The 17277-nt window shown below is 42.6% G+C and overlaps 2 protein-coding genes across 2 annotated transcripts; one reads left to right on the top strand and one right to left on the bottom strand.

The window, feature by feature from the left end:
- The first annotated feature begins 191 nt into the window (after nucleotides 1–191).
- MMACHC (metabolism of cobalamin associated C) lies at nucleotides 192–5679 on the top strand. The gene is made up of 4 exons (XM_081307229.1): nucleotides 192–310; nucleotides 2286–2480; nucleotides 3332–3484; nucleotides 3949–5679. Exons 1-4 carry the CDS (start codon nucleotides 230–232, stop codon nucleotides 4360–4362), a joined length of 843 nt encoding a protein of 280 aa, XP_081163355.1. The 5' UTR covers nucleotides 192–229; the 3' UTR covers nucleotides 4363–5679.
- Nucleotides 5526–16967, bottom strand: PRDX1 (peroxiredoxin 1). The gene is made up of 6 exons (XM_081307236.1): nucleotides 16840–16967; nucleotides 13781–13897; nucleotides 11359–11512; nucleotides 10894–11016; nucleotides 10522–10652; nucleotides 5526–5851 (listed from the first exon to the last, which is right to left on the bottom strand). The coding sequence occupies exons 2-6, from the start codon at nucleotides 13884–13886 to the stop codon at nucleotides 5766–5768; spliced, it is 600 nt and encodes a 199-aa protein (XP_081163362.1). The 5' UTR covers nucleotides 13887–13897; nucleotides 16840–16967; the 3' UTR covers nucleotides 5526–5765.
- Nucleotides 16968–17277: the final 310 nt, after the last annotated feature.

Genomic DNA, 17277 nt, shown 5'->3' with positions numbered 1-17277 from the left:
CAAGTGCGTTCACGCCCCAATGTGAAGCTTGTCGGGACATCGAGTTTTTCAGACTCTGAAGCGGTCCGCTCCAAGGACCAAACGAACTACGCATCCCGAGATGCATACAATTCTGCCGCTACTGGTCCCAGTAGCTCCTGGGAAATGAAGTCCAAGCTACCTTGAACCTTAACGGCACAATTATTCTTTAGACTCCATTCCCCAGCAAGCTCAGCGTGTAGCATGCGCTATGGAGCCTCATGTCGCAGAACTGAAGCAGAAGATTGAGGACACGTTGTGTCCTTTTGGCTTCGAGGTTTACCCCTTCCAGGTTGGTTTATCCCTCCTGCGGTTCTAGGAAGAAGTGTAAGATCGGCCTTGGTGGAGTCGGCGTGAGGCCCGAGAACCTTCTTATCCTCCCCAAGTTCCTCCGGCCCGGTGTCCATCTGACGACTGGGACAGTGTGTCACACGTTTGTCCTTTTACCCCGATATAATGCCGGACTGAAGGATGGGATTCTGTAACCATAATTAACAAGAGAAAACATGTACCCGTGGGTCTGGAATCTCCTTAGAAGCTTCCTAAAGGAGTTAGGAAAGAACATGGCATGGAAGGTTTGCATGATTATAATTTAGATCAGCCGAGGAGGGAAAGGCATTCCCTGGTGTTGAACAAGAAACAATAGGCTGTTTTGTTCTGTCTTCCAACAGAAGGATAATTCATGATGCTACTAACCATTGGTGCTGGATATAGAAATTATGTGCATTCGCCTGGCACAGATATCTCTCACCCCCGCCTTCCCCTCCCCCACATTTTACATAAGTGTTTTCTTTTTCCTTGATTTATTTTATTTATATATATTTTTATATAATACAGATAGATAGATCGATCCTGGAGATTGAACCCAGGGGCATTCTACCACTGAGCTACATCCCCAGACTTTTTTACATTCTTGTTTTGACACATGGTCTAATTTTCCCAACCTGGCCTTGAACTTGTGATCCTTCTGTCTTGGTCTTCTGAGTTGCTGGGATTACCGGCATCTGTCACCACATGGAGCTACATATAAGTACATTTTCCTCACATTAGTGCTTGGTGCATTGAGCTTGCTTAAGTCACAATGTTAAAGATACATGAGGTAACTCTGCTTGAGCCATTTGCCTAATGCTTAAGAGGTAGCTTACTTCCCATTAATTCCACTGGGAAGTCCACAACAGTGTTGAGGGAAAGATATATAGAGACAGAAAAAAATAGGTTGGGTCTGTCTTGAGAAAGGATTGGCCAGAAAAAAAATGAAATTGAGGGCTGGGGATATAGCTCAGTGAAGAGCACTTGCCTACCATGCATAAGGCCCTGGGCTCAATCATAGGTACTGCAAGGAAAAAAAAAAAAAGAGCTATATATGAACAGATATATTGGAAGGAAGGAGGATTGTGTACATCTAATATACAAACTTGTGTAAAAGCATGGAGGTAGTGTAGTGATGGATGGTATGTGTGGGGGCACAGTGAGAATGCTCTGGCAAACCAGGTAGACCTGGGTAGTGGGGAATATTGTACTGAACAGAGCCAGCTGTAGGCCTGACAACCAACCTAAGCTGTTGCTCACCTTGTCACCCCAACATCCAATCAACCACCAATTCCTTCATCTCCTGAGTCTCCCAAGTCCGTTGTTTTCCATTCCACTGATCTATGCTATAGTCCAAGCCACCATTTCTTATTTGGATTACTCTTAATAGCCTTCTTGCTGTCATCTTGCCTCTACATTGCAGCCAGATCTCACTAAAACTGATGTCATTTTACTCTTCAATCATAACCATCCTCTGTTACAGTTGTGACCTTCTTTACCTTCTTTAACTAGGCACTGTGGTGCACACCTGTAATCCCTGCAATTTGGGATGCTGAGGTAGGAGGATCTCAAGTTCTAGGCCAGCCTCAGCAATTTAACAAGTACCTAAGCAACTTAGCAAGACCCAGTCTCAAAAAATAAAAAGGGCTGAAGTTGTAGCTTAGTGGTTAAGCATCCCTGGGTTAAATCCCTGGTATTTAATTAATTTTAAGGACTGGGGGTATAGCTCAGGGGTTAAGCATCCCTGCGTTCAATCCCCAGTACCAAATAAATAAGTCCCTGTCAAAGTCACATGAGATGCCTATACAATGTAATGTATAATTACACAGCATCAGTGAAAATTTATTGAAGGAGTTGGAGGATGGAGCTAAATGTATAAGGCTTTGAATACCTGGTGAGGTAAGGGCTGGCTAAGGTTAGTCAGCTGGCCAGCTTGGCCTGAACTTTCTCTGTTTTAGGTGGCATGGTACAATGAACTCCTGCCTCCAGCCTTCCACCTGCCCCTGCCAGGACCTACACTGGCCTTCTTGGTACTCAGCACACCGGCCATGTTTGACCAGGCCCTCAAGCCCTTCTTGCAGAGCCACCACCTCCGATCACTAACTGACCCTGTGGATCAGTGTGTGGCCTACCACCTGAGACGTGTTAGACAGGTGAGCAAACGTCAACTTTCACCCCAGCTCCCAAACTTACCCTTGCTCCCACTTTCTCCAAACTTAGCACAGGATCTGAACCTAGGGCTAGGATCCACCTCACATGTGAAATGATATCCTAAAACCAGCCTTGACATTCTATGATTTCTCCTTTTCATATCCAGGTTTTACCACCTTCCTTTAGCAGACCCCCAGTCTGAAGTCTGTCCATTCACCCTGCATTGGGGGATAACTATATGAACCTCAGTCCAGGCTTAGCCTCTATATGGAATAAGGATGAGCCCAACATCCTCCATTTCTTGTCTGCCTTTGACCTTTATGCTTTATGCAGTTTTGGGGGCCTTCTGAAGACAGAATATATCCCCGCCATAAACTTTCTTTTTTTTTTTTTTTTTTTTTTTTTAGAGAGAGAATGAATTTTTTATTTTTTAGTTTTCGGTGTACACAGCATCTTTAGTTTCTTTTTATGTGGTGCTGAGGATCGAACCCAGTGCCCCGCACATACCAGGCAAGCGCGCCACTGTTTGATCCACATCCCCAGCCCCATAAACTTTCATATACACATACATTTGTACACATAGTAGATCTCCCTACTCTGATATTCTGAAGCGCAATGCTAAATCACTCCTCACAATGGAGACTTTCTGAGCAAGTCCTTGTACATTTCTTATGTATATATATATGGGCCCTGTTTGGAAAGAACTGTAACTTTCCTAACTTTGGAGCCTCCCAGGTTAAGTCATTTTCTTTTCTAGACATGGACAGGACGGTGTTAACACACAAATTAGGGCTTCCTGGGATAAAATCACAACTCCCCTCATGCTGACAGGAGCCTCTTAATTCTGTCCCAGAGCCTCCCAGAGCTGCAGATGGAAGTCATTGCTGACTACGAGGTATACCCCAACCGGCGCCCTAAGATTCTGGCCCAGACAGCAGCCCATGTGGCAGGAGCTGCTTATTACTACCAACGCCAAGATGTGGAAGCTGACCCATGGGGAACTCAGGTCAGAGAGCAAGTGTGAAAGAAAATGGCAAGGCCCTCATATCCTTATCCAGTTCCATATTCCTCTGCCTTCCTTGACACAAAGCAGCTATGTCCTGGCCCATGGGCCAGCCCTATGATTTTCTAGAGTTTACCTGGGCATGTTTCAGAGCAGAAAATCTGGTCTGTTTTTAAAACTTGTCTCTTACAAAGCTATCTCAGGATAGAAGAGGCAACATAATGATCAGGACACCAGTGATAAGACTGGGAAGTTGACTGAGCCTTAGCCTAAGGGAGCTCTTCCTCGTACTCATACTCTTCATAAGAGTTTATGAAGGGTTGTCCACAAGAGAGGGACAGTTTTACAATTGGCATTGGCATCGGGTGTACACTTAGTGGGAAATAAGTGAACAAGGATAGCTTAAAATGGTGGAACTTGGGCCAAGGTGACCTCCATAACCTTGCTTTTCTTCATTCACTCCCCAGCACATAGCAGGTGTGTGCATACACCCCCGATTTGGGGGCTGGTTTGCCATCCGTGGTGTCGTGCTGCTTCCAGGGACAGAGACTCCAGATCTGCCACGGAAAAAGCCCCCGGACTGTGTACCTTCTAGAGCTGCCCGAATTACCCTGCTTGAAGGCTTCAATTTCCATTGGCGTGACTGGACTTACAGGGATGCTGTGACACCCCAAGAGCGTTACTCAGAAGAACAAAAAACCTATTTTTCCACCCCGCCTGCCCAACGCTTAGCCCTATTAGGTTTGGCCCAGACCAAAGAGGACCCTAGCCCTATATTCCCTGAGTTTCCCTTAACACTCACAAAGAAGCCCCAGATTCCCAGCAGTGCACGAAGCTGGCTCAGCCCCAGCATCTCGCCACCTGTATCCCCTGGCCCTTGATACCTTCCCTATTCTGTGGAATCCATTTATAGTGGTACTTGCTAGGACTTGTGGCAAAAGTAAGATTTTATTTTGGGTACAAGATGACCATTTCTTGGTCCAGATTTTCAATATTATTAAGGAAGATTTGGTTAAGGCAAATCTGCACTTAACATTGGATATGGGATTCTTGCCCCATTTCTATGGTGTGCTTCAAGGAAGTCATCCCCAAATAGTACCCTCATAGGGTTGTGGGGATTAAATAAATGTCTGGCATATAATAGTATGTTGATATTTATTGAAGGCGCTAGGAATCCTGTTCACAGATCCAGTCAGTTCTGAAGGGGTGGCACTTAGATAGGATTCTCTATAATGAATCTGCCCTAACCTGAAGAGCCTAGAAGAAACCTAACTTCTGGCTGCCGAGTTTCCCTTAGGGCAATTATATAGTGAGGGTCAAAAATGACTATCCTAGGGCTGGGTATGTGGCTCAAGAGGTAATGCTCGCCTGGCATGCGCGCGGCCCGGGTTCGATCCTCAGCACCACATACAAAGATGTTGTGTCCCTAGTACCCCCAAAAAATAATAATTACTGCCCTATATCATGGCTAGAAACCAGGGAAGGTGAAGTGATCACTATTTGTTATTATAAGCCCTACCCAAGGCCCCCAGCCATGTGTTTTGTTTTCCTCTCCCCCTTTGACTTCCAAAGGGACCTAGGCCTACAATGCAGGTAAACAGGCATTTTTAGACAGAGGCCAAATTTCTGATTCCCAGACAGCCCTCTGTGTAAATTGGGAACATAACCTTCAACCCAACCTACTTCATAAATCGCAGTGCCCTGGGCAAATACTATCACAGAGCCCAGATGTACTAAAACAAAATGTACACTTGGTTCAATTTACTGGATCTACCTGTATTTCCTCTCAATATACTTTTAAGGCAGCTCTCCCTATTTTTCCCCTGAAGAAGGAAAGCAAACAAATATAAATTATTCTTAAAAATCAAAGATTAGGGGCTGGGATTGTGGGTTGAGTACTTGCCTAGCATGTGTGAGGCACTGGGTTTGATTCTCAGCACCATATAAAAAATAAAATAAAGGCATTGTGTCCATCTATAACTAATAAAAATATTTTTTTAAAAATCAAAGATTAGTATCTCCTCTAAAATGAAGAATCATCAGGTCTCAGTTCAAGTTTAATAGAAACTACAAAAGATCAATGGGCTGATGCCCCACTACTGATCCATAATATACATCAGATGACCAACCCCACAGTATAGCTCAGGCCATTCCCACCAACAGAAGAAAGGCTGGTCTCCCCAACCCTAAAGGAAAGTTATATGTCTTAAGCATGAAAAAAATACAAAAGAGATTTTGTTCTCATGGGTGCCCACTGCAGCCTGGCACTAAGATGGCCCAGCAATCACTTCTGCTTGGAGAAATATTCTTTGCTGCTTTGGACATCAGGCTTGATGGTATCACTGCCAGGCTTCCAGCCAGCAGGGCACACTGCAAAAGAAAGGTAGCACTAATTAACTACTCAGTGGTATATACTACCCTCCTCCCAAGGACAAGAAATTGCCTCAAACCCAGAGCCCTATGGAGTCTAAACACACAGGCAATAGAAAACTTACCTGCAATCTGTCATTGAGCTTTCTAGTTTAAGGCTAATTATGTACAAATATTAATATAACTGAATCCTCACCACAGTGCTAACATGCTATTTTACCTAATTCATTCATGAAGCAATTGAAAGAAAGAAATATAACACCTCAAGTATGCTTCTAAATCTAACCTGTCTTAAAAAAAAAAAAATGGCAAGACAAAGACCTGTGAATGGTAAATAGTACGTAAATAGGTATTCATTATGTTCTGCATAATTTTATGTATGCTTCAAATATTTTTTTCCCTCTTCCCTTACTGGAGATTGAACCTAGGGACATTCTAACACCATGTTACATCCCCAACCCTTTTTATTTTCTATCCTGAGGCAGGATCTCACCAAGTTGTTCAGATTACCCTCAAACTCATATTCTTTCTGCCTCAGTTTACCAAATCACTGGGATTACAGGTGTATACCACAGTGTCTAGCTCAAATATTTCTTTTTTTTTTTTTTAAGAGAGAGGAGAGAAAGAGAGAGAACCTTTAACATTCATTTTTTAGTTCTCGGCGGACACAACATCTTTGTTGGTATGTGGTGCTGAGGATCGAACCCGGGCCGTACGCATGCCAGGAGAGCGCACTACCACTTGAACCACATCCCCAGCCCTCAAATATTTCTTTTTAAAATAAGTTTAAAATCGGGTATGGTGGCACATGCCTGTTATCCTGGCAACTCAGGAGGCTGAGGGAGAAGGATCAAAATAAAAGCCCAACGGGGCTGGGGATGTGGCTCAAGCGGTAGCGCGCTCGCCTGGCATGTGTGCGGCCGGGGTTTGATCCTAAGCACCACATACAAAGATGTTGTGTACAAACAAAAATGTTGTGTCCGCCGAAAAACTAAAAAATAAATATTAAAAAATTCTCTCTCTCTCTCTCTCTCTAAAAAAATAAAAGCCCAAGGGATGTGGCTCAGCAGTTAGGCACCACAGGGTTTAATTCCTGGTACTAAAGCTCAAGTCAGGTGTAGTGGCACACACCTGTAACACCAGAAACTCAGGAGGCTAAAGAGGATCAAAAGTTCAAGGCCAGCCTCAGCAACTTAGGGAGACCCTGTCTCAAAAAATAAAAGGGCTGGGGATATGGGTCAACGGTTAAGCACTCCTAGGTTCAGGTCCCCTGAACTGGCCTATAATCCCAGCTACTTGAAGCTTGAGGCAGGAGGACAACAAGTTCAAAGTCATACTGGGCAACTTAATGAGACCTGTTTAAAAATAAACAGGACTAAGTAGTTCAACAATAAGAATGTACAAGGTCCTGTTAATCTCTAGCACTGAAAAACAAAACAGGAAAAAAAAAAAACTTTTTTTATTTATCTTTTTATAGAATAGTTTCATCATTTGTCCATTCATTTGGGTTTTCACCTTGTGCAAGTATCTGAGTCATTTTTCTTCTTAGGTATATTTCCTAGGAGTAGAATTGATGGGTCATGTAGGAATTCCATGTTTAGTCCTTTTTTTTTTTTTTATTAATAGTTACAGATTCTTAGGGATGATGGAAAAGTAATAGAAATAGTGGCAATGAGTATGCATATAAATGTAATTCATGAACAGAAAATTATACATTAAAAATTATTATACAATTAGCAGAAAATTAAACTTTTCATTAAAATTAAAAAAAAACACCTGCTGCTTCCTCTGGCAATCTTTCAGAGATCTGAAAGAACAACCTCAGTTGGACTCTTCAGTATTGTTTAATTCTGCTAAACTATAAAAAGATTACAAACTAGCAATGGACCTTGGACTAGTCTGACTAGTCAGACAAAGAGAGACCCCCAAGATGATTTTTCCATTTTCATTTGCTATCACCTTCTAGGAGATCTGTATTCACCAAAGTCTGATAAGAGAACAGGAAGAGTCTCTTACTCAAGTAAGAGAGAGGGAAGCCCCTTTTGGTCCAAGAATAATTTTGGTTGCCGATGTCAGATTATGCAAGCAGCTTTCTGGGACTAGGGTATACATAGAACAAGAACTAAATGGGAAGCCTGAAACTTCCATCCAACAGTTTATTAGTACTTAAAGAAAGTAGGATTAGGGGCTGGGGATGTGGCTCAAGAGGTAGCGCGCTCGCCTGGCATGCGTGCGGCCAGGGTTCGATCCTCAGCACCACATACCAACAAAGATGTTGTGTCCGCCGAGAACTAAAAAATAAATATTAAAAAATTCTCTCTCTCTCACTCTCTTTAAAAAAAAAAAAGAAAGAAAGAAAGTAGGGGCTGGGGTTGTGGCTCAAGTGGTAGAGTGTTCGCCTAGCACGTATGAGGCACTGGGTTTGATCCTCGGCACCACATAAAAATAAAATAAAGATATTGTGTCCACCTAACACTAAAAAATAATTAAGAAAAAAAAAAAAAAAAGAAAGAAAGTAGGATTAACTCAGCCGGGCACAGTGGCACATACCTGTAATCCCAGTGACTTGTGGGGTGAGACAGCCTCAGCAAAAGTAAGGTGCTAAGCAACTCAGTGAGACCCTGTCTCTAAATAAAATACAAAATAGACCTGGGATGTGGCTCAGTGATCAAGTTCTCCCGAGTTCAATCCCTGGTACTGAAGGGAGGGGGGAAAAAATGAAAGATTAATTCAAATAAAATACCTGTACCTAGGCTAGTGTTTGGCATCCAGACTCTCAAATTTTTGTTACAAAAAGGGCTTCAGTGACACACGCCTGTAATCCCAGCAGTTCAGGAGGCTGAGGCAGGAAGATTGGAAATTCAGAGCTAGCCCACCTTAAAAAGGGCTGGGGATATAGCTCAGTGGGTTAGTGCCCTGGGTTCATTCCCTGATTACCCAAAAAAAGGGATCTGCTTGCTCTAGTGAGTTGAGAATCAAGAGACCAATTCAGAACTATGGAAGCTTGGGTTCAAGAATCTAGCCTAGCCAAGAGCAGTGGTGCACATCTGTAATCCCAGAGACTGAGAGACTGAGGCAGGAGGATTGCAAGTTAGAAGCCAGCCTCAGACCCCCATCTCAAAATGAAAAATAAAAAGGGCTGTGGATGTGGTTCAGTAGTTAAGTACCCCTGAGATCAATCCCTGGCACAAAGAGAGTCCACAATGTGTCAAAATGCATTCCACTGTCATGTATAACCAATTAAAACAAATCAAAAAAATTTTTAAAAATAAAAAATATAAGTGAGCTATTGGAAAAAAAAAAGAGTCCAGTCTATATACAGAGTCCTAGGAATGGTCAATAAAAGGCACATATACTGTGCTACTCCCTGCTCCTTCTGTTTTGAGAGCTAAACCACATCCCCCTCCAGAGGGCAGTCTCCATTCGACAACTTAATGCCTGCAGGTGCTACTACAAATGGTGCTTCCGGGTTATCAGTGAGTATCAATGCTCACTAATTCAAAGTATCAGCCTTCCATTCAAGTCAAGCACCAAATGGGTCTCCCAAACATACATAATTATATCTGGATTATAAAAATCCTCTGTCCTGGGGAAAAAAATGAAAGCTAATCTGAATTATTTATCTCCTAGAGAAAGAAAATGAGATGTAGGAAAGAAGTTTGCCCAAATTCACCAGTGTCCTTGACTTGATGTCAGTACCACTTGATCAGAATTAACTTATCCTCAATTATATTAAGCCTATTCCCCCAACACCTAGAAGTTGTGCCTCAGTAGCTGAGCTCTTCAAAACTAGTTAGGCCAGGCAGTGGCGCACACCTATAATCCCAGCAGGTTGTAGTCTGAGGCTGGAGAATCACAAGTTCAAAGCCAGCCTAAGCAACTTAGTGAAACCCCCATCTCTAATAAAATTAGAAAAAAGGGTTGGTGATATGGCTTATTGGTTAAGTGGCCCTGGGTTCAATCCCCCATACAAAAAAAAAATAAACACCTAAGTTAGGAAGCTAGGGTTTATGGTATAGCTGAGTAGTAAAGTGCTTGCTGACCAAGCACAAGGCCCTGGGTTGAATCCCCAGCACTACAAAGAAAAAAAGCCCACTAAGTTAACTCTTGAGTAGGATAATGTGGTCCCCTCTGATACCAACTATACTGATAGAGTGGGGAAAAGTCAAAAGTACCAATGATGAAGCAACAGGAAAAGAGCCTACACTCCAATAAATATTAGACTAAAACCCAATAGATGGATGTGCCCAATGATGATTAGGTTTTATTAGGTTTTAAAAGAAAAGCATTATCTTTGAACTTGAGACTTCCAATGAAAAATTGACTTTTATCTGAAACCCTCTAAGTCCGGGTCCCTCCTCCATTCTTCCATTTGTTGTTGTTTGTGCTTTACTTCTAGATATGATTCTCAAACTTCTGTTTTGCCCTAATACATCTGAGATCCTCCTACATTTCACTCAGAACTGCAGCAGTGAAAGTGGAAAGTATGTAGCTGGAACAAAAAGCATTTATATAAGCTTGTCTATTATTCCCAACTCCACAAATCACTGTAATCCAGATTTCAATTTCTAAACTAGACATAATCACCCTTTTCTTATTTTACAGCCTTTGTTTCCACAACCTTTCCCATCTTACCACCCTACTGTCCTGTTACCAGGCAGATGGCTTACCTTCCCCATGTTTGTCAGTGAACTGGAAGGCCTGAACTAGTCTCAGAGTCTCATCCACAGAGCGGCCAACAGGAAGGTCATTCACAGTGATCTGGCGAAGGATACCCTTATCATCAATGATAAAGAGGCCCCTGAGAGGAAGAGGTTGAAGGATGAGAGAAAAGCAATATAGGTTTAAAATTTTGCTTTGTTAGAATACAGAAGTTCAAAGTCCCAAGAAAATGGGCTAGTCTCCAAGACTTATACCAGCCTTACCATTAGTGAGGCCCCTGTATAAAAGAACAAAATGAGGAAGACATCTCTTCAAATCAGGGTTCTAGCTTTCTTCAATTAGTATGTCAGAATTCCACCCCCATCCCAAAAAGTATGTACCTGAAGGAAATGCCTTCATCAGCCTTTAAGACTCCATAATCCTGAGCAATGGTGCGCTTGGGATCTGATATCAAGGGAATATTCATGGGTCCCAGTCCTCCTTGTTTCTTGGGTGTATTGATCCTACAGCAGAAAACACACATACAATCACATCCATTCAAAACTCTTGTACAGCAAGAATATTAACTGTACATATTCCTCGCCTTCCCCATATTCCCAGTCCAATTTCCCAAAATAACATCAAACTTTTCCCAGGAGTGAAGTGAATGAGAACAGTTAAGGCTGGTCACCAATGTACACTAGATACAACTCAAACTGCTTCTCCTCTGCTGCCAGTTAGAATGATAAGAGGATCAGCACCATTATATTCTCTTCTGTGAGGATCCAGAAGCCAATACTTGGGAAAGTCTATTGCCAAAGCCTCCCAGGTGCGTTTAAAATGTCCTTATATACCAAGAGATTTACCATGCCAGATGACAGAAGTGAGAATCCACAGAAGCACCAATCACTTGGCAGTTAAGTTTTTTAAATTCTTCTGCCCTGTCACTAAAAGCAATGATCTCCGTAGGGCACACAAAGGTGAAGTCAAGAGGGTAAAAGAAGAACACAATGTATTTTCCTGGAAGGAGAAAAGAGTCATAGGTTAGCATTGAAACAGACTTCCTTGCTTTATAAAGAGTAAATCAAGGGACTGGGGTTATGGCTCAGTGGTAGAGTGCTTGCCTCGCACATGCAAGGCCCTGGGTTCGATCCTCAGCACCACATATAAATGAATGATATCCCTCCCAAAATAAATTTCTAAAGAAACAGAGGTCTTTTTAAGTGATGACATAGTATCTCTCGTGCTAAGATGTTCAAAATATTTCCAAGCAGCAATTTATATAATCTGTCACATCAGGAAGGACAGGAATGAAAAACAGCTTCTTCTAGTTCCATACTTTATTTTCCTCCCTCAATGTTCTTAGCTGCCAGCTACAGAATAAACACCATTCAATCTTAATTTCAATCTTTTCTGGGGCTGAGGTAGTGTAACTTAATGGCAGGCTAGCAAGCATAAGACCTTGGGGTTTGATGCCAGCACCAAATACACACAGCATAAAAAAAAAATAGTAACTTTTACCTTCTCCAGGTGGCTAATATTAGCATAAACTCCCAAGTTCTCTAAAGAAATAAAACCAAAGATGCAATTATCTATATGGCCTAAAGCCAGTGCTTAAAAACAATACCCAGAAAAAGCTTACTTGGTGGGTTTTCCTCCACAGACATGTGGTAAAAGACCAACAAAAGGAAGTCAGAGCCTTTGCACTTCTTCCAACATAAATCACAAGTAATGGGCCAGTAGGAATTTGTGTGTTTTTATGTGTTACTGGGGATTGAACCCCAGGCTATGTGTATGCTAGGCAGGACAGGAAGATTTAAGTTATCTCATCATGAATCACAATAAATATTTTCCTAACAAACCTGACAAGACCCAGAAGAAAATTTTTAGAAGCAAAAAAGTTCCAAAAGAATTATAGAAGATAACTGAACTTCTAGCTACAATTTTACTTTAGTCACTGACATTACTACTGGTTGATCTTTACAATTACAATGAAGCCACCATCTCACCATACCTAATGGTTGTTGAACCATGGAACATTTCCAAATATTCACTTATTTCCCAAAGCAAGTATCCTTTGATTTATCTAAACAATCTCCAGGGTTTTGCCTAACAAACACTTTGAAGCCTCAGAAGGTCAAGCCCTAGAGAGTAGAGAGCAGCTCTGCAACCATATGCCTATGCTTTTGGGCCAGTGTAAAAGTGGTACTTACTTTGTTTGCCAGAAAAATTTCCTCCTAGGGCCCTATTTAATCTCACAAAAAAGTGTGATATGTCAGGAAATCTAAATGAAAGTTCTACCTAAAAGCTTAACTCCAACTGGGCATGGCATGCACCTATAGTCCCATCTACTTGGGACTCTGAGATGGGATCACTTGAGCCCAAGAATTCAAGCCCAACCTGGACAACACAGTGAGACTCCCACTTCAAAGATAGCTGATATCAGGAATTGAAACTATACCACCCAAAAAAGGTACACTTGACAACTATATTTAAGGTTTATATTCTAAGGACTCTATAACCTCAATTGTCCCAGAAGACCAAGCTGCTCTGGGACTTCAAGTCAAGAATGGAAGAGTCTCCATAGAACTTGGCAAGTGTCTGCATGGAACTATGACAACAGAAAGAGGAGGCTTCCAACTGCATCATGAACTCTTCCCTGGGGGTAAAACAGTGAAGGGAATGTGCCTAAGATTTCTACATAATAATGTAAGATCTATGATGCAAACCGAATAAGCAAAATCACAAGAGCTCTCAGACTAATTGTAGAAGTTCTATTATACAAGATATAATAATGTTTCCCTTAATGTAATTGAAAAGGGACACTGAAAAGGTAATTAAGCTAGCATGTCCACACAAAATGAAAAAGCATACTTTCTCCAAAAGTATAAAGGTTTGACCTAAGATATCTCTCCTGTTGATAATCACATCAACATAAAGGTTAACAGCCTTTTGCTCTGAAGACTGTCCTAGGAGACAAAACATTTTATAGTCAAATATAAGAAACACAGGCAAATCTAACAAATCATCCCTAGATTATAAAATGATTTCATTTTACCTGTAAACCCAGTGGCTCAGAAGGCTGAGGCAGGAAGATCATGAGTTCAAAGCCAGCCTCAGCAATTTAGTGAGGCACTAAGCAACTCAGTGAGACCCTGTCTCTAAATAAAACACAATTAGGGCTGGGGATGTGGATGTGGCTGAGTACTGAGTACCCAATTTCAATCCCTAGTACCCCCCTCACAAAAAAAGATTTTATTTTAATGAGCCCAACTTAATTACTCTTACCTTTGTAGTCAGATAGACTAATATCTTTGAACTGGCCATCTGGCATCACAGCTGTAGCTTTGAAGTTGGGGGCAGGGTGCCCAATTTTGGCATTTCCTGAAGACATCCTGCTATCAGCTGGAAAACATAACAAATGAATTAGAAACAAGTCATACTGTTCCAGATAGCCAACAGCCTTCACCAACATAGAAACTTAGCTACAGATTCATCAAAGAATTGTCCAGTGGCTCTGAATAATATTAAATTTTATATTAGTAAGAAGCAGAAGCTAGCAGTCGAGTCAAAATAAGAGATTTTCAGGGGTTGGGGCTGGGGCTCAGCAGTAGAGTACTCGACTAGCATGTGCGAGGTGCTGGGTTCGATCCTCAGCACCACATAAAAATAAAATAAAGGTAAAGGTAGCAGAATACAACAATTACTAATAGGGCATTATGTAAAATTGTGGATGTGTAACCAACGTGATTCTGCAATCTGCATTTGGGGTAAAATTGGGGGTTCATAACCCACTTCAATCTAATGTATGAAATATGATATGTCAAGAGCTTTGTAATGTTGTGAACAACCAATAAAAAAAAAAGAATAAAATAAAGGTATTGTCTCCAACTACAACTTATATATATATATATATATATATATACACACATGCACATTTTTTTAAAGCTTTCCAACTTTTGGACCAATACAAACCTCTGAATCTCAGCCTTTGTTTTCAATTAAAAATAGCTCTGCAATTTCTTTATAAACTGAAGTCACCTCCATCACCCTCACTGAACCATTATTTGTGCAATGGCATTTTGTTCTGCACATTTATTAAGAAACAGAGAGGGAAGGAGGTGGAGATTCAGACAAGAACCCAAATGGCATAAAGCCACAAACACTGAATGCCTGGCTCCTCAAAAGAGTCATGTTGCCTTTCTTTGAACTGTGCCTACATTTGCCTTCATAATGTGGGATGACATTTGTCCTTTCTCCAGGTAGATTTGTCCAAGAGAGCACATATTCTTAAACCCAATCCAGGGATGGAGTGTAGTTCAGTGAAAGCCTATTCAAGTGTGAGGCTCAGAGTAACTTTTCCTGCCACCACTAAAACGAATAAATAAAGCCAACTTTTTAAAAGGCAAGGCCAGGATATTGGCATCTACTCAGTTTCAAAATTTTAGGTGTTGTTTATGCAGAAGTTCTTTAAAAAACAAGTTTCTGATCTCAGGACCAAGATCCTGGCGTTAAAAGAAGCAAACAAGATTCAATTTATTGCTAAAACGCAATGCTGCGCTGGATTCACCCAGGTCAAAACCAAGATAAATTGTTGAGACTTAAATCACTAAGTCATCAATCTGAAAGCCTCAAGAATCTAATTTTCCAAATCCCAAAGTTTTCCTTCATAATACCATAACCGAAAGAAACGTCGGTTCCAGGCGCGGGGGAGCACACCAGTAATCCCAGCTACTTGGAACTAAGGCAAATTCAAGGCCAGCATAAGTAATTTAGTGAAACCCTGCCTCAAACAAGGGTGGGGAGGGGGAGCGTGGGAGGAAATAGACAATTCTAAATAAGGCGGGGTGGGAGGGAAAGGAGGGGGTAATGGGGTTAGAAAAGATGGTGGAATGTGATGGACATTATTATCCAAAGTACATATATAAAGACATGAATTGGTGTGAATATACTTTGTACTCAAGCAGAGATAAGAAAAATTGTGCTCTGGGCTGGAGATGTGGCTCAAGCGGTAGCGCGCTCGCCTGGCATGCGTGCGGCCGGGGTTCCATCCTCAGCACCACATACAAACAAGGATGTTGTGTTCACCGAAAAAACTAAAAAATAAATAAAATTCATTCTCTCTCTCTCTCTCTTTAAAAAAAAAAAAAGAAAAATTGTGCTCTATATGTGGAATAAGAATTCTAATGCACTCCACTGTCATATAAATAAAAAAATTATTTTAAAAAAAAAGGGTGGGGGGCCGGTAATCCCACCAATTCAGGAGGCTGAGGCAGGTGGATTACAAATTCAAAGCCAGTCTCAGCAATTTAGCGAGGACCTAAACATCTTTAGGAGACCCTGTCTCTAAATGAAAAAAGGGGCTGGGGATGTGGCTCAGAGTTTAAGTGTCTCTGGATTCAATTCCCGTACCAAAAAAAAAGAAAGTGGGGATGTACCTCAGTGGTAGAATGTCCCTAGGTTCAATCCTCAGTACTGGGGGGCGGGAGGGGGCAAAAGTTCTGAGCTTTGGGCTGGGGATGTGGCTCAAGCGGTAGCGCGCTCGCCTGGCATGCGAGCGGCCTGGGTTCGATCCTCAGCACCACATACCAACAAAGATGTTGTGTCCCCCGAGAACTAAAAAATAAATATTAAAAATTCTCTCTCTCTCCCCTCTCTCACTCCCTCTTTAAAAAAAAAAAAAAGTTCTGAGCTTCTATTGTCGCAAACTTTTTACTATTTAAAAGAAGAAATCTTTTAACACCTTTAGCAAAAAATATGCTGTAACTTAGCGACCATCCACAGGGTGTGACCCTAACATAAATGGCCTTCTTGAGTAAACATGCTTTGCACGCTGGCCTGCACGTCCGAAGCCCAACCAATCTGGGAAAAGGCAGACTTCCGGCTGGTAGCGGGCCCCTTCACCGAATCTAAGAACCCTGGCCAGGAATGTGAACCAAACCCTACTTCAGATATTCCTGCCACCGTCCCCCGACCCCTAACACTTTGGAAAACCCCCACAAACCTTAGCAGAGCTGCAAAGAGGTTGAACCCTCCCGGCAGGAGTGTATTATCAAAGAAAAGACTTCACCACCCGAAGCCGGTCCCGCCGCGCCAATCAGCGCTCTCTACTCGGGCTGCCGTGATGATAGGAAATTAGCCTCGGATTTCCCCAGGTCTCTGCACCCACCGAGTGGGCCACGTGGGGAGTACGCTTACAGCCTGAGCACTGTCCAGCACCAGGCCTTGCCTCCCCACCTCACCCCTGAAGAAGCGCAGGAAGCCAAGGAGAAAACAGGAAAAAGGCGATGCGCCAGTGTGAAGCGCTGCACCTGGCTCTGCCAGGGCCGTGCTGTTCTGGGACTCACCAGTTTAGACACAAAAGTTTCCAAGACTCTAGAAACCACGACCAGCAAGGAAGAGGACGCGCGAAGCAAGCGCGGGGCGCTCCTTTTATAGCTAGCAGGACTCTCGCGAGAGTTGAAGCGGGTTGGGGGTGTGGGAGGAGGAAAGAGGAGGGGGATCCGGTGGAGTCCCGCCCGCCGCAGCCCCATGAGGGTGACTTGGCACTTTGTTGTGCCGGGTCGTCTTTGGGCCCAGAAAAGTACCCGTGGCTTCTCTGGTAGGGGTGGCCTGGAGACGAGGTACCCTCTTGACCGCTCTCTCCTTGATCAGGGATCTCCGCGGGGAACCGAACCCGCACTCCCTTTACTTCCCGGACCCGGACCGTGCAAGGGCACTACCCAAACCAGGATAAGGGTCCTCGCTGCTGCCCACGGAAGACCACGTCTAACCATCCCAACTTC

The sequence above is a fragment of the Spermophilus citellus genome (assembly GCF_964194105.1).
Source record: "Spermophilus citellus genome assembly, chromosome: 9".
Lineage (NCBI taxonomy): Eukaryota > Metazoa > Chordata > Mammalia > Rodentia > Sciuridae > Spermophilus > Spermophilus citellus.
This window is presented reverse-complemented; position numbering and strand designations above follow the sequence as displayed.